Below are 18,240 nucleotides of genomic sequence, written 5' to 3'. Positions count from 1 at the left end.
CTACTCAACTTGAGACTTTGCAGGGTGCCTGGGTGGCTCAGTGGGTTAAAGCCTCTGCCTTCGGCTCAGGTTATAATCACAGGGTCCTGGAATCGAGCCCCACATCGGGCTCTCTTTTCAGCAGGGAGCCTGCTTCCCCCTCTCTCAGCCTGCCTCTCTGCCTACTTGTGATCTCTGTCAAATAAATAAAATCTTAAAAAAAAAAAAATTGAGACTGTGCTGTGGGCTTATCCCTCATCAGCACTTTCATCAACACCTACAGGACTAGGTACATTTAACGAAAAGATTTGGTTCCCAAAAGGGTCAGTTAATGGATTTTTCTTTTGCTGTCCATAAAAACAATCTCAAGAATTTACACACCAAGCGGGTTCCAGGCAAAGGTAAATTGGCTTATTATATGAAGCCCTTCATCTCTTTTGTTGGAGTTTTAAAAACCTGCATTTTGAGTGATTTGCCATGGGCTGACGCTCATATTGACCCAGATCATTCTATCTGATCTGCAGTGTCACAGACCACAACCTAAGCCACGGTGTCTGTTGAGTATTTCAGAGTCTACTAGCCTGGGAAACCCATCCAAGAGTGTATGAGGACATAGACAACTTCCAAGTCTTCCTAAAAACACAGCCTCACCTGCTGTCGCTCTTTACCACTGATCCAGAACGGCACTCCTGAACGAACACCAGGCTTCCTGCCCTGTGTTTGCAGAGCCTACCCGCTCCCTCGTTCATCCGCATTTCGCATCCCTACCCACTCATCATAAAATCACAAATAAAGGTCAGATTCGGGCCTTCAGGCTGGAGATTTCAGGGATGGAACCATTTAGAGCCTTGATGCCAGACCCTGCCCAAGTTTGTCTATTTCCCCCCCAGGCCAATCCCTTCCTTCACAGCCTCGCTAGACTAATTCTAGAAAGGCATAGTTAGAGCCTGACGCCTGCTTAAAAACTTTTCCTATCTTCCCATTACCTACCAAACTGAGGTCAGACTCCTCACTCTGCAATTTCCAGGGCAGAGTATTAGAGCAGGAACCCGGTAGGCTGGTAACAAATGTGTCAGGCAGCCACCCCCGACAGGGGACACTGGCAGAGCAGACCGTGGGCTGGCGCTATGAAGGGCATCATCAACTGTCTGCATTTTCTAGTCTGTTCCATGGCAGAGGCTCTCCCTTCACCTGGAATGCTCTTACTTCAGGTCCCACTGCAAAAACCGCATATCCGATTCATCTGGATTTTCCTTTCTGGCTAGATCACCTATTGCACTTTTTGTTTTGCTCAAAACATTTGTTTTCTTCAGCGTGGTCTCTTTGGTCCTGCCTCATTACTCCTCTGATTCTCAAAAATCAAGCAGAGAGAGAGCAAGAGCTTGGCAGAACCCGAATCTGACAAAAATCACACAGGCAAGACTCTGACTTCCAAAATCTAAAACCCCTTAGTTGGTCTGTATGTAATTTGCCTGATTAATTTCTATTCTGTGCAGAAAGCATTTAGGTATATACCACATCTGGCAGTCTTACCCACTTAGGGCACTAATAACAGAGATCATGGCCATAGTGACCTATTCCTCAGAATCTAAGTCAGCCAGCTTTTGTGGGTCGGAATGGAAAGGAGAGTCTGAGAACTCTTAACACAAGGAGAAATCACGTTGACTATACTGGTTAAAGATCTAAGGACTGGAGGTCTTCTTTCCAAAGTAGAACTGCCACTCAGACAATAATTCTGAAGACTGAACAGCTTGTCCTCCAGTCACATTTATTAGGCATTAATCTACTGATACTAATGCATATGTATTTGATTCATGCCACGCCTAGACCCACACAAGACAGAGGACACTTTATAATATCAGAACACAAAACTGAAAGAAAACTTAATATAATTAACTTCTCGGGTAGAAAAATACATCCAGGACTCCTGGCATTAAAGTTATTGTGACGGCGCATTACAGGTAGAACTACATTTCTTTCGACTGACACAAAAATGAAATGTAGTTCTCCATAGCTGGATAAAGTATTCACACTCATCAAGAGACAAATGTCAAATATTAAACCAGCACTGAATCTTAGGGAGAATTCTTTGCATGGAACTAGAAATTCTGGAAAATCTAACCAACGATTTACCGGACTACAATTCCTGTACCTAGAGAAGGGATATTTAAAAGCATCTCGACATTTCTATGGAATGTTGACTTTGTCCAGACATATAGCACCTTGATGCTCTAACTCTTTCAGGACAGAATTCAGGAAACCTGAAGAAATGACTAAGCAACACTGAGCCCTAACCTGTCTCCCTTAAATATGAATTGTTTGGGGAAACTTCCAACAATCTCCAGATAAAGTAAATTCGTGGATGGATTCTCTGACATGTGTCAAAAGTGTCAAGATTTGATATTGTTGAGTAGAGAGGTACACTCAAATTGCATATTGGATAAGACCACAGAAGAAATGTCCTTCCACTGAGAAAATTTAGAAGCTCCATGGATTAAGATAAAATTAGCTCCCAGGGGGCGCCTGGGTGGCTCAGTGGGTTAAGCCTCTGCCTTCAGCTCAGGTCATGATCTCAGGGTCCTGGGATCAAGCCCCGCATCAGGCTCTCTGCTCAGCGGGGAGCCTGCTTTCCACCCCTCCCACCCCCGCCTCTGTCTACTTGTGATCTCTTTATTTCTCTGTCAAATAAATAAATAAAATCTTTTTTAAAAAATTATCTGCCTGGGCTTGAAATTAGCGGCTAGTTAAGGTTATCCCTTGGTGTTTGAAGGGGATTTCATTGTCAGGTTCAGCCTGGTGTCACACAGAAGAAAGGGATACAATTTATTGTGTCATGTATTCCCATTATTTTTTGTCTATAAGCATATATATTTATCACTAAAGATTTATTTTCTGTTCAAAAGTTTCCAAGTTTTAAAAAAGAGTATTAACCTAAAGGTGAAGTGAAAAACATAAATAAAGTCCACTTTTATGTGACACACACTGGAGAGCTATAAAAACTGAATTTTTTTTCCTTTCCATAATAACCAGCCATTTAATAGCTTTACTAAGGATGAAAAATGCGTTTAATCTTTTAATGAGGTTTTGGTAGTAGCCTTTTTCCTTCAAGAACATAGTTCAATTTCATGACCTATACTAGATAGGACATGTCTAATAAAGTCTAACTTTTAGGGTTTTCTGTCCCCATTTTATCTGTTTTAAGAGAGTCGTTCTCAAAATCTTTCCTCTCAGGCCCCCTTTACATTCCCAATAACTGAGGGACACAAAGGGTTTTTTCTTTTTTTTTTTTTTTTTGGTTTTTTTGATGGGTTATATCTATCTATATTTACAATTTTTGATAGTAAAACCAAAAATTAAAACACAAAAATATACAAGCATATATTCCATTAACTCTTTTAGCCTCTGGAAGGCTCCGTCATGCCCACTGAGGGAATGAAAGTGAAAACACACATGACAATATTATGAACATGGTTTTGACCTCAGCGATCTCCCTACAGAGTATCAGGAATGCCCAGGAAAACCCATATCGTACTTTAAGAACCACCAGTTTAGAAGAACGCCCAGTAACTACAACAACAGAAGCCACAGGCAAAATAACCATGGGCCCCAAAGTGGTCTGCACTCCAGGCAGGCACATCTGTCCCCTGGGAAGGGTGTGGCGAATTGACGCACAGCTCTGGGAAGACGCCGGCTGCACACGGTGGAAGTGTGCACAGTCAACAGCCCAAATCCTTTCTATGTTTTATTCTAGACCTAGGAAAACTCTGCTCTTATGTAGTTTAGACAAGCTCCAAAACTGGGCCAGGACTTGTGTAAGATATTCTATGGAGCTGAGGAAGGAAATATTACTGACTCTATTTTTAATTTTACCTTTTCAAACATCTTATTTTAAGTTTTAGCTCAACTGTACATGTATTTATAAAGGAATATGTATTATATGAAATAGTAAGGATATAGTGGGCAGTATGCTAAACTTTTTTAATGGGCTATGCACTTAAAATGGTATGGACGCTATGGAACATTGTTTTATAACCATGTTCTGGCCAGATAAAATTAACAAGATGTAAAAATACCAAATGTTAGTGAGGATCCAGAACAAACTTCTTTCCTATATTGGCAGGAGTATAAATTGGTTGAGATACTATGGAAAATTATATAGCACGACCTCTAATATATACCTCTTTTATGGATCAAATTTTATTCTAAGGGATGTGTGTGTGTGTGTGTGTGTGTGTGTGTGTATTTATACGCGTTTCAAGAGAAATGAAGACCAACTCTCACCAGAAAAGATGGTCAAGAATGGTTTCAGCAGCCCTATTTGTAAAAGCTCAGGAAAGAATCTCGATGATTGTTTTCATTAAAATGGGCCAATTAGGATGTATTTATACAATGGAATGCTATAGACCAATTAAATGGAATGAACTACAGATACATACACCAAAAGGGGCAGGGTGGGGGGAACCTCTCTTAGATAGAACACTGAACTAAAGAACCCCGACACAGAGGAGTACATACTACATGATCCCATTAATATGAAGTGGAAAAGGGCAAAGCTGATCTGTGATGGTAGAACTCAAAATAACTGTTCTCTTTCGCAGAGGAAATTAACTAGGAAGGGTACAGGCAAACCTTCCAAACAGCTCGAAACATCTTATCTATGTATCTTGATCTAGGGGTTAGCTCTGTTAGAGTATAGATCTATTAGCATACATTCAACTGTACTTTTAAGATTCATACATGTCACAGTGCATATAATATACTTCATTTAAAAAAAAGTTTAAAAAATGTTAGGATCAAATTAGGAAGTGTCCGACTTAATTTTTTCTCCCATCAATACTACAAAGGATCTGGGGAAACCTTTAAGCTCCTGAAAACCTAATGTGGAAAATAAGCTTTTAAGACCAACCATTAAGTTTCCTTTTCAAAGCTGTAAATCCATCTCCCTTCTCTCTAGGATCTTTCCCTGGTGTGGACCATTTTCCACTGTCCAGATATAACCTGATTAGCACCAGCTTGGGGCTCACAGTAGGTATATGCGGAGAGACTGACCTTTACCCTAATGGTCTTTCTTACCATGTGTGCCCTGTCCCCTATCCCCTGGTATCCCAACACGAAGCTCTCTAGACTCAAGTCAAGAAGGACATAGCTACAGCAGTAGAAGGCAGCATCAAAAAGTTCAGAAAGTCTTAATATTATCTAACATAGAGGGGTGTAATGTTACATTAACGGCAACATTAAAAACCATGTATACGTCCTGAGCAAAATTAGGCAAAAGTTTCCCATGAACAGAAAAATACTAGAGTAAAAACCTCAAATGCTGACAGCTCACACCTTTGGAAAATGACTGACAATTCTTTTATCCCCCCATTTTTTAGAGCTTTAAAAATAAATTGTATGCTTTGTGTCATTAATAAAATGTCACAAAGCCTCTTACTGTTCTTTCTCCATGCCCCCCAAATATCCCTATTATATCTGACTCAACTTCACCTCTGCAGAGACCAAATTCCCAGGTGTTGGTGACAGCAACAGATGAGCCATGGGAGACCAGCCCAGGACTGTAGGCAGGTTGGTGACTCACAATCATGTGGGAGACAGAAACATGGACATCCGGGCACTTGAAGACGAATCTAGTATTGAAGAGACTTATGGATGCTGGGATTTCTGGAGAGCAGATAGTCAGGGCTTGAATAACATACATCAAATGTACCACTCAGACAGAAAGATCGGGGCGGGGGGGGAGCCCCAGAATTCTGAAGTTCTCCAGATCTACTCTATCGTGTTACTGTATGACTGCTCATAATAAAGTCGACTTTGAATAATTCTGTCTATTTGAATTTAACAACCTTCTTATGTAAGAATGACAGTCTGCCAGGCGATCTCCAGAACGTCCGAGAAGCTCTAACCAGCAGAGTGGGCCACCTTTGGAGTGAGCTAGGGCTGCCCCCAAGAGTCCTTGATGCCTTAACCTATGAAACAGTGGAAACTGGGTCTAAAGGGAAGCTATTTTCACTTTATTTCACTTTACTTCTTCATCAACAATTAACAAAGACTTCCGAAATACAACCTTTGATAACATGGATTATTTTTTTTAAGAAAACAGGGTATTCTAGAGTGTGGTCTAAGGAGATTATTGTAAAATTTACACAGCAAAGAACTATTTAAAGAAATCAGGCATGCACATAGATGTCCGAGCAACTGAACAAGGGCTACAGGGAACAAATACGAGCCATAGGAAGAGCTCTTCTTTTTTTTTTTAAAGACATTTATTTATTCGACAGAGAGAGACAGAGATCACAAGTAGGCAGAGAGGCAGGCAGAGAGAGAGGAGGAAGCAGGCTCCCCACTGACCAGAGAGCCCCATGAGTGTCTCGATCCAAGGACCCTGAGACCATGACCTGAGCCAAAGGCAGAGGCTTTAACCCACTGAGCCACCCAGGTGCCCCAAAAGAGTTCTTCTGAAAATCTTGCTTAGAAAAACAAACACCAGAAAAACAGGCTATCTCTTGTCTAATTCTGTTATAGAACATCACACTGAAGTTAAAAAAAAAAAATTATTTAGTGCTGGACAGCCCCACTAACGAGCTGTTAGGATTCTGGAGATCAGAGCTGGGATCAGCAGGGTGAAGATGGGTTGGGCTATTGTCCCTAGGCAGACAGCATAACTTTGAGCTGGGCTCAACAAATGACAAGCATTTTTGCAGGAGACACTCCAATTTTCACAGATTTACCCATACAAAAAGCCAGTTTTTATGGGGTTTTGTGTGTAAAAAACAAAAGAAAAAACACACACAAAAAAACAAAAACAACAACAAAAAAGACCTGGTGAAGGCTAATTCTACATGCCCAATATACAGAACTCTTGATTTTGCCAAGTTGTTCAATCATGACTACAAAGAACTTAGCACAATTTTCACCTAGTGCGACAAGGGTCTGGAAGGATTATTTTAAAAAAAAATTTTTTTTTAAGATTTATTTATTTATTTGACAGACAGAGAGCACAAGTAAGCAGAGAGGCAGGCAGAGAGAGAGAGAGGGAAGCAGGCCCCCGGCTGAGCAGAGAGCCCGATGCGGGGCTCGATCCCAGGACCCCGAGATCATGACCTGAGCTGAAGGCAGAGGCTTAAACTGCTGAGCCACCCAGGCGCCCCAGGATTATTTTTAACATAGCAAATACACTGGTTTAAATTGTAAAAAAGACAGATGTTGATCATATGTCGTATGTACCTCAACTTTACCATTAAGAAAAAGAATGTGAAGAATTCTGAATTCTCTGGAATTAAAATCCTTTAAGTGTAATAGTTTTCTTTTACGGAACTAAATCTTGACCATGCTTGTGTTACATTTCTTGTGGATTTCTCTCACAGAGAAAAAGAAAACAAATCCATCCTCAAAGGCAACTTTGATGTGTCTGTGTTTGTACAACAGACTAGAGCACTTAAGGAGTTTTTCCCCAAACATGGAATACGATGTTTACCCACTGGACCCCATCCAGTCAAATGGGAAAGTAAAATTCATTTAATTCCTTGAAGAGAACTAAATCACTTTAAAGTCTCTGTATATTTGCAGGAAAACCCAAGTCATGTTGCTCAGTTGGTATCGTCCTAGGCTTCAGTATAAACACGCCACCACTTACTGTATACATACAAGGTAAATTTTAAAATGGCATGTGTTTCATATGCCATATATCTTCCTCTGTTCCTAAGTAGTTTAAAACCTCAAGATTCATATGTGGATGGAAGATCACACACAAAACCATGAGGAAATTTTGCAATGGTTCAAATGTGTCAAGAAATACTTTTCCAACAATTTGGGGGGGGCAGCATTATTTATATTTGCATTGAATTTACAAGCTCATCAGTAAACACGTCCATTCTATTAGAGGAAAGAAACACTAAATACTGAACTACTGATTTTTCTGATATTACCCCCTTTGCAGGGGGTTGGCCACATGTGAAGAAGAGCACAAGGACTTCGGGCGTGGGCCTGATTTGGAATCTGGCTGGGTGATGGTGGACCATCGTTCATTCTTGTAACTCCAGTCACCTCCTCAAATCAATTGGGGAGAACACCAGCGCCCTCAAAGGAGCTCATCAAAATCAAGTAAGATGATGTATGTAAAGTAGCAGGTGCAGGCCATTTTGTTCTTGTTTATGTTTTCTCCCTGATTTCCTCCACTGCTATGCAAACACTGGCACTGTGGGGGAGTGTTCACAACTCAGCCGCTATTTCTGGCACCAAACATCATGCCAGGTGCTCCCTCGGATGGGTTGCCGTTCCTTTGCTCCCTCCGCAAGGCAGAAAAGCAGGGCAGTCTGTTTGGAGATGCCCATACCGCTCGGCAGCCCGTTGCTCAGCTTAGGAATTCACCCTGGTGAAGCCCATTGGGAAATAGATTAACCACTAACCTCATTCTAAGCCAAAGCAGAACAGGAGCAAAATCACAGCAAACTCAAAATAGGACCTAGGATGCACATTCCACGTCTTGCTTTTTCTAAGACAACTGATGTTCTCTCCTCTTTCCGGATGGGACTTGGACAGTTTTTTCCTCATCCCCATCCAGACCCCTGGATTCCTCTTCAACTGTGGGGAAGTGGGTTTCTCTATCAAGTGGCGAAATCCAGGTGGCTGGGATGTCAGAAGCCTCTCTTCTTCATTTCCCCAGCCGCTCAGGGGGTCCTTCTGGACCTGGTCATTACAGAATCATCCCTGTATGGACAAGGACTTCCTCTCAGATGAACCAAAGTCGGCTCCATGTGCAAGAATCAGAAATGAAAGGAGCCTGGCTACAGGAAGGATTCATAAGGTTCAGAAACAAAATGGAGGACTATCCAACTTTGTCACATTGCTTTAGCTTTGTAACCCCCAGGGTGTTGAGAAACTATCATCAGGGATATGGGGATGCAAATTTAGCCTACCATCTGAAAAGAGACACATGCCTGCAAGCCCAGAGTCCAGGAGAGTTGACACAAGTCCCTCAGCTAAGGCCTCATCTTCTCCAGGACTGGGCAAGATAATCTACAGAAGATTCACTGACTTCAGTGAGTGATTTTAGACACAAACACCATGATCAGGTATCCTCTTTTATGCAAGCATCAGCATAAATTTACACATGGGGTGCCTTTGTGGCTCAGTGGGTTAAAGCCTCTGCCTTTGGCTGAGGTCATGGTCCCAGGGTCCTGGGATCAAGCCCTGCATTGGGCTCTCTGCTCAGCGGGGAGCCTGCTTCCCCTTCTCTCTCTGCCTGCCTCTCTGCCTACTTGTGATCTGTCTGTCAAATAAAAAAAAAAAGTTTTAAATTAAAAAAAAATAAATTTACACATGTGGATGGGAAATTATATAGGACACATACAGAATTATTATAATCAATATATAATATTCAAGAATCAAAGATTACACTTTTTTTTTTTAAGATTTGAGATAGAGAGGGCACATAAGTGGGAGGGACTGAGGGAGAATCTCAAGCAGATTCTATACCCAGGGCAGAGCCAGGATGTGGGGTTTGATCTCAAGGCCCTAAGATCATGACCTAAGCCAAAATCAAGCCACATGCTTAACCAACTGATCCACCAGGTGCCCCTACCTGTCTTTTAAAGATAATATGGAGTCATTTGTGCAAATGCTCAATGACATCTTGAAATGGAAGGCCACTTTTACATTTATCTGCTCCTGGTGTCCTCTTTAATTAGAATGGACCTCCTTCCACAGCAGGGACTGAACAGGCTGATGAACATGGGGGACACAGCCCTTCCTTGTTCATTCCCTGCATTATTTCCCTTCAAATTAGAACTCTGCCAGCTTTGTCAGGCTAAATTCTAACGCAGGTTTCACAATCTTCTAGAAAAACTCTACTAAAGCTCAAAGCTTAAGAGCTTAGTAGGTAACTTCTTTAAAACTAAAGAATAAAATCTAAAATCCCTCAAACTATTTCCATAGAAGCCTTCCGTTACCATCTCTCCCGGTACACAAGAAGAGGAAAAATGTAGGCAAAGTGGGATCAAGGTTTTGGTGTTCCACAGATAGCTCCAGTTCATTAGACGACGTTGTGGCTCTTTACATAATTCATGCCCCCAAAGTAGTATCTTGATTTCTTCAGGCTAAAGTATGCCAAAGATACGGTCAGTAAACATCTAAATGCCCAGTTGCTCAAAAGTTCACAGAACACAGGGTAAGCAAGAATGGGTCTTTGAGACCCCCCTCCTGTGCTTGACATGCTCCAGGTGGGAGACAGAAAGGAACCCAGGCCAGAAACATCACTGCCTGACATCTGACACCAGGAGATGAGGATTCTGGCTCTTGGTCATTTAATAACTGTTTGAGAAATGATGGTGCCTGCTTCCATACAGGTGGTGGCTCTCCATGTAACACAAGGCCCCTCCGTGGAGGAGGGCAATTCTAGGGCATCATCACTGTTACTCAGCACGGTCAGCCAACTGACATCTCTTATACTATCACGGAGCATTTATTGCTTAGAGCATACCCTTGGGTGGGTGGGGGTGGTAAGAGCAAACCAAAGATTGCTGAAGTTTGAGGGAAAGGCACTATTAGAGAAGTACAATGAAGGGACATCTGTGTGGCTCAGTCGGCTGGGCATCTGCCTTTACCTCAGGTCACGATCCCAGGGTCCTGGGATCTAGTCCTGCATCAGGCTCCTTGTTGTCAGCAGGGAGCCTGCGTCTCCTTTGCCTGCGGTTCCCCCTGCTTGTGCTCTGTATGTCTCTAATAAAAAGAAGCGGGGGGGGGGGAAAGAAAAGTACAGAGAAGAAATCCGGGCACACCAAGAACAAAGTCAACCAACTGCCCCAATCTCTGGGCCAGGTATAGGCCAGTTTGCTGAGGAGAGCAACAACACATTAGATCTAATGAACAGCCTGCAGTTCCAGAACCAGTCTAAGTCCAGGAGTACTGCCTCAGCCAGTATGGTGTAGTCTAGGAATAATGGCTCTGAAGCTATGGCCTCTACTCCTGACTGGCTTTGCAACGTTATGGCCTCAGTTTTCTTATCCATAAAATGGAAATTATGTTAGCACTCACTTTATAGATTTTTGTTGAGGATTAAATACATCAAGCATTTAACACTGCTTGGTACCTGCTTAAACATTTTATATCTTACTTCCTAATTATAATCCCTCAGAGTGGGAAGATCCCCTCTTTTTTGCCTGGTAGAAACTAAGCTAAAGCTCAAAGAAACTTGACTAAGACTATTTATCTTTAAATGGTGAAGCCACAATTCAAAGCAGCACTCTTCCATCTGTAAGTCATACAAACACTTCAAATATTTTAAATATGTATTCTCCCTTCATCTTCTGTCCTAACTCAGTGGTTCTCCAAAAATGGCTCCCAGCTTAGCAGCAGGACAATTAGCCGAGAAATTGTTAAAAAGGACTTTTCAGGCCTCACCCCACATCTGTCCTGTCAGATTAGCATGGCAAGTACAGCTGTGTGCAGCTCCTTTCCCCTTCTATGGAGAATCAGACTGTAGCAGGAGTACTACCGATTATTCTCAAGGAATGAGTAAATCAGGAGAATGGAAGTTACAGCACAGGGAATACAGTCCATGATACCAGAGTAGTGTTGGAGGGTGACAGATGGAAGCTCTGCTTGTGGGGAGTGTAGCATAACGAATAGAGATGTGGACTCACTGTGTTGTACACCCGAGACAAATGTGTGTCAACTGTATTTCAACAAAAAAATTTTAACAGAAATATAAATATCCCAGAACAATTGTGAAACATTAGAAAATGTATTCAGTAAAGATAATGGAGAATTTTACCCTGGAGGTCCTGAACAGGAGACAGGTGACATTGTAGGACAGCTGAATTTCCAATTTTCCTGGGAGCACAGAGCTGGATATAGGGTCAATTATAGAGTCAATTCTCCATGTGACTTTGGGCAACTCAACCAATCGGGGACTCAGGAAGCAAAGTGAGTGACCTCTCCTATCCCTTACCAGGTTATCCACTCTGTGAACTCTAAATCTCCCTGACTATACTTTAATAAGTATGATGTAGGATAAAATATAAATCTCAGGAGTAACCATTGAATAGAGTCATGTGAAAAATGAAATTATTTGGGTTTCAAATTAGGTTGGAGAAGGAAAATCTGCAAGGCTTCTAGCAATCTCATTATTCCGAGTTTCAAAGTAAAAACATGTAGAGTATAAGAAGAAAATAAAAGTCAACATGATTATCAAATAAGTTACTTAAGTAGGCTATCTTTATGGAGAATGGGGAAAAAAGTATGACTAACCCACGCCACAGTAAGTTTGCCCTAGTGAGGAGCTTCCGTTGGAATGCACATCAGGGGCCAGAGTCTACATATGGCACAGATCTCAGAACGGAAATCCAGAACCTGAGTTCCAGTCTGAGCTGGGTCTAACTAAACATGAGCTTATTTTGGTTCAAGATGCAGTTTCTTCACCTGTAAGTGGGGCACAGAAATTAAGTTACATCCTGTCTTAGATTTTTTTCTGAATCTAATTTTTTAACTCTTCTAGGATTAAGATGCCTCATTACATAGGCCCCTGCTGGTGGCAGGGGTGGCCAGAACTATCAGGTAATAAACACGTCCAGGAATGAAAGAAGTTTCAGGATGATTTGGCCCAAGTATAGACTATAGACAAGTCATGTACCCAACCCAACATGAAGTTATCCTCAGAGTGAAGGTCATTCTGATACCAACAGGATGGCGTAAAGTTGACTCCAAACGTGTATGTCCCTAAGGCCCACACAGGAGCCATCACTTCAGACTGTTACCACTTAGCTTCCACTGATCAGGAATTCCTGGAGAAGTTCTACCCCTTCTGCCTAAAGATCCAAACGGTTAGCTTTAATTGAAAAATACCTCCAAGTTCTTTATGACTAGAGAGTCCACTGGGATCCAAAAAGTCAAATACCTTCAAAATCTCCCAACTTCACAATTCAGTTTATGGAGAATAGAAACAAATCTTGGTGGCTAGTACCCTCAATGACTCTTTCACCTCAGAAAAGGCAAATCAGAGATTTCTAATTGTTTGAGGGAGAATCAGATTTGTTTTTTCCTGCCTCACCAGCTACACTCTGTGCACCATACTACAAATCACCCTGGGAAATACATCCATTCTAAAAGTGAGGAAACTCGGGCTGAGCTCTGCAGCAAGGGGCCATGGCACACAGAGGCAGGGGGCCATGGCACACAGAGGCAGGGGGCCTTGATAGACCACTCCAGGACTGGAGCAGAGAGAATGAGAAAATGAAGAAGAGGGATGATGCTAAGAATCAGGGAAGGCCAGAAGCAGCCCTGGAAGGCAGGGTTTCAAAGACCCAGGCTTTATCTTGGGGGTACTCAGAAGCCATGCAAAGGTTTTGTGCAGAAAGAGGATATGAGCCCACCTGCCTTACCAAGACCCCTTATTGAATAAAGACTGTTTTCTGAGGATGAACAGGGTCAACTCAGGAGCCTGAATTCCAAGTGGTCCCTGTCTCTCCTTTTTCAGTAAGGCATGTGACATCAATAGAGGTTCATAGTCATGGCTGTAATATCATCCCAGTTCCACAAGCCTACCCAGTGATCACACAGCCGTATTCTCCTGTCCCTCTGCAAGAGAAGCCAGTGCCAAGAGTGGTGCAGAGAATATGCTCAGAAAAAGGAAACACAAATTAACTCTGGCAGTTATTTGGCTCATTTTTCAGAATCCATCTAACAAAACACCATGTTCCAGTAGCCAGAAAGGATGGAAAGGCTCACAACTGGCAAAATCACCACAGGACCTAGAGTAATCATGCCCTACTTCGCAGCACTCCCATTTGAATTTTTTGTTTTGTTTTGTTTTTGTTTTTGTTTTTTGTGTGCTAGGCTTGCAGAGAAACATCTGTGTTTGCATTGGGGACTGTCAAAAAGGCATAAAAGATAAATGGCTAAATAGGATTAAAGATGTAGAATCAGAGTTTGTTATGGCATTTAAGAGTGAAAAGGTACCAAGCAAGACCCAAGACTGAGAGCCACAAAATGGGTAAAGGCACTGGAATGAAAATAAGAGCCAATTTTGACAATCTAGAAAAATCTTTGCATTTTGGCAGTCCATCTGTACGCCTGGTGTGTCCCCTTTCCCCACCCTCTAAACCTATTGCTTGTTTAGGAAAACGAAGAGCAAGAGTGGCATGGGGAGAGGAGCAGTGACCAGGGATCATCTCCTTTCAGCCTGATTGGTTATTTTCCCACTATCGCAATTGCTTTAACTCCTTAACAAAATACACAGTATACAGTAACTATGGTAGAAAACTGGAGTTGAATTATTTAGCAAGCACATTAGAGGAAAACAGCACCTCCCCCAAACACACAGTTTGCCACAGAGAACCTCAAAGTATTAGTCCATATTTTTCTAATACAATTGAGTTTTTCTATACACAAAGTCATAAAGGAAAAATTTGGTTGACTTGACTACCTAAAACTTAAAATTTTACATGATACAAAATAAGTGAATTAAAAAAAAAAAAATAGGGAGGGGCGCCTGGGTGGCTCAGTGGGTTAAGCCGCTGCCTTCGGCTCAGGTCATGATCTCAGGGTCCTGGGATCGAGTCCCGCATCGGGCTCTCTGCTCGGCAGGGAGCCTGCTTCCCTCTCTCTCTCTCTCTGCCTGCCTCTCCATCTACTTGTGATTTCTCTCTGTCAAATGAATAAATAAAAATCTTAAAAAAAAAAAAAATAGGGAAATAGGGGCACCTGTGTGTCTCAGTTAAGCAACTGCCTTCCACTCTGGTCATGATCCCAGAGTCCTGGGACCAAGCCCCACATCAGGCTCCCTGCTCACTGGGGAGTCTGCTTCTCCTCTCCCTCTTTCCTACTTGTACTATCTCTCTCTCAAATAAGTAAAATCTTTTTAAAAGTAAGGAAATAAAAAAATTAAGTTATGATAGGAAATTTTAATTAAGTTTGGTCATCTAAGTTTTTTAGAGTATCCGTATTTCCTTTTGGGTGTTGTACACAACTTGTAACTGCCCTGCAAAGTAAATGGTAGCAAGTATAGTTAACCCAGGAATGTGAAGGAGAGAGGAGTATTATTTACTAATTTAGCTTCATGAATGTACAACCTGTGCAACAGTACAGGGCCCAAGCTTAGAAGATGCCTATGCTTGGTTTAATACTATGCTGTAAGTCTCGGACATTTTTAACTTCTATTTTCTTTAAGAAGTCCTCAACTCCCTTTGTCTTTGCACTCTGAAAAATGTGTACTGATCCCATCCTTATAGTCCTATAAATTACCTATCTATAAAATAAAGTTTTGTGCTGAAGAAGAATACCAAGATGCTTAGGAGAAGTTTATAGCCTAGAAGTAGAAGTTTAGTAATTCGATTATAATGAAACAAGGTGATTGAAACACATGGTATAGATGAAGTTCAAACAAGGGAAACATTACTTCTTGGTGGATGAGGTTAGTATATGAGGTTAGTATTTGTTGAATCTTGAACACTAATGGGAAGAACAAAGAACAGGGCACAGAGGTAGTGAGCTGTCTGAAAGCACAGGGACTGAGGGACTGCCTGGGCAGACAGAACTGTTGGGTTTGCCCACTGCGAGAAGACCCCAGGCTGGAAGAGCAGGAGCGGAGGCTGTGACAGTGCCTTGAATATCCAGCTAATGCGGCTGAGCATAATTCAAGAGCAGCGGTGAGCCTCCGGAAGGTTAGAGAGAACCAGGTAGGCAGAGTCATCACTTAGGAATATGAAAGCCAGCCCCAGGCCAACACTGGTCCCTGCATCCCCTTTTTGGGCTTCCAGCCCAGTGTTGTCTTCACAAATGACAGGGACCCTATGCTTTGCCAAGTTGCTGCAGGGAAAGTACCTACCTCTCATCCAACCAGCTAAATGTCATCTGCTCTAACTGGCCAACCAGATGTGTTTTCACACTCTGGAGAACCAACCTTTATTGCTGAAGGTTTGAACTGTCAGAGCAGATAACCAAGGGACACAGCTCTGAACACCCAAAAAATCAAAGTATATGCATGCTCAGAAGAGTAACACCAACACCGACAGAGTGAGACTTTATCGCCTGAACTTGAGCACCTCTAAAAAAGTTCTTGCGGGTCACGGAAGAGAGCACGGACACTTACTCCATTTCCTTGAGACAACAAAACTACAGAAGTAGAAATCTACATTCCAAGTGCCCAGTGCTTTGGTCCATGAGACAGAACAGGCTCCACACCCCAGGCAAGGATTTTACCAACCACCACTTGGGATCTTTCTCTATTAGGGCTGCATCAGAAATCAGTAACTTGCACTTGGATTTTACATTTTTCAAGTTTTTATTTCTTCAGTCTCTCCTGTCTCTCTGTTCTCTTTCTATTGCCCCGCACACATACCAATATAATCACACCTCTGTATCGATGTACTCACGCATATGCACACCCATGTACACACAGCACCTGAATAATTTCCTTGCAAGCTGTACTCCACTCCAAACTGAAAATTACATTTCTACTTCTAAGGGTTTCACCCAATCATGTTCCAGAAAAAGCCCAACCCTCTACTGATAGTTATATTTTAATATATTATTACTTGATATCAACTTAGAAGTTTATTGTCCCTTTAGCAGGAATATAAGGAATTATGTGGAAATGAAAAATGTATGAAGAATGAATCAGGAAATAAATTACATAAAATACTCAAGTACACACTATTAAAATTGCCTAAGAAAATGTAACTGATATCATGATATATCACTGAAATGAAATGGGATTTTAATTTTTTTTTAGCTCCACTAAAACCATTTCTTCACCAAGAAAATATTAAATGAGAAAGCTGGTTTAATATTCTAGCTCTGAAAAAAAAAGATCTTAAGCGACACTACACCATCTCTTTAGCAAGTAATCTATCACTATTTAAAAATGGTTCAGTTTTCAAAAGAATACACGCTATTTGGGGGGAAAAAAAGCTGTCAATATTCCTTTTAATGATATCGTGTGTTTTCTTTAAATGAAGCTTAGAGGCAAAGACAGACATTTCAGTGAATATCAGCGTATTCCTCAGAATTGAAAAGCTGTTTTCTCATTCCAATTTCCATGCTATACTGAATTATGATAATATCCTGTATCAAGAAAAGCTTTTGATATTTTAGAACTAAAACATAAAACACATTTAATTTGGGAAATTAAACTCAGGATTAAAGGATAATGAGCTTCACCTTGGAACTTTTCCATCTTTGTCATCTGACCTTTAACACGGAATTTTACACAGGAGAGGATTTAATAAGAGGGACCACAGACATATTAACTGATAAATAGTTAGGGATGGACTCCAGTCCCCTTTTTGTTCAAGCAAATTGTCTTTTGTTCCTCTGAGCCTCACTCCTCCCTCAGAATGTTCAGTGAAACTCTCAAGATCTGACTTCATCACCTGTCATGGAAACTGGTACCAGAAACAAAGAAGCCCATTGCTTTCACCAACCTGCACAGTCTTCAGCTTGAGAGGAAGGCAAAAGCCTTCCCTGGCTGCATGTCTGACAAGAGGGTTGGATAGACAATTAGCAACCTAGGTAGAAGAAAATCAAGCATCCTACCTTTTTAAAAACTCCATATACTCGGTATGCTTGATGAGTCCTGTCCTCATCATGATCGTTTGAAAACATTGTCGATCGATGGCCCAGAGTTTCACATTTACAAGAGCTGGAGGACAGAAAAAAAAATAACAGGGAAAAAAAATCAGACAATTTCAACCACGAACCACATCACGCAGAAGAGAGAAGGGACCCAGGGGAGTCCTGGGGAGCCTGAACCTTCATTTACATCTGATACCATCACGCTGTCCTATTTCGTTAAGGACCCAAGTATTCTTACAAGGTACAATGTAGTTCATACTTTTCCTTTTAGTGTTATTACCTAATAGGAAGATTCTTGGTGGTCTTCTGTCCTTAGGGGATGGGAATACCCAAGTACACACTGAAAAAATTTTGTGATTTCAAGACTACCTGAGCAACAATCACATGGACAGAAAGATTCACAATTAATAACACTTCCTGGGAATTACCCAGAATGGTGTTCATGATTCAAATGATCACGTTTTCATTGTAAAAAGTAGAGGTGAAAACTCAATCTTCAGGCTAATGGAGTGAATTTAATAAAGTAGAAATAATTGCACAGTGCTTTCTACATGAAACCTATTTTTGCAAATTTAACCTGTGCCCAAAGTTGTCCTGTGAATTTCTAGTAGATAGGTTTGTTGAATTTTAATTTCTATTCTCATACGTACACAGTCTTTAACAATAATAGTGTTGAAATAGAATACCATGAAG

General features: G+C 41.5%; 1 protein-coding gene across 2 annotated transcripts in view; it reads right to left on the bottom strand.

The window, feature by feature from the left end:
* The window catches only part of PRKG1 (protein kinase cGMP-dependent 1), a 1,248,991-nt gene that overhangs the window by 437,809 nt on the left and 792,942 nt on the right, over positions 1–18,240 (bottom strand). For both annotated transcript variants that reach the window (XM_059397429.1, XM_059397428.1), the window contains exon 4: positions 17,509–17,614. In XM_059397429.1, the coding sequence (XP_059253412.1) occupies positions 17,509–17,614 (106 nt within the window). The remainder of the gene's footprint in view (positions 1–17,508; positions 17,615–18,240) is intronic.

The sequence above is a fragment of the Mustela nigripes genome, chromosome 4 (genome assembly GCF_022355385.1).
Source record: "Mustela nigripes isolate SB6536 chromosome 4, MUSNIG.SB6536, whole genome shotgun sequence".
Lineage (NCBI taxonomy): Eukaryota > Metazoa > Chordata > Mammalia > Carnivora > Mustelidae > Mustela > Mustela nigripes.
Note: the sequence above shows the minus strand (reverse complement) of the source record. Positions and strands in the feature narration are given on the sequence as shown.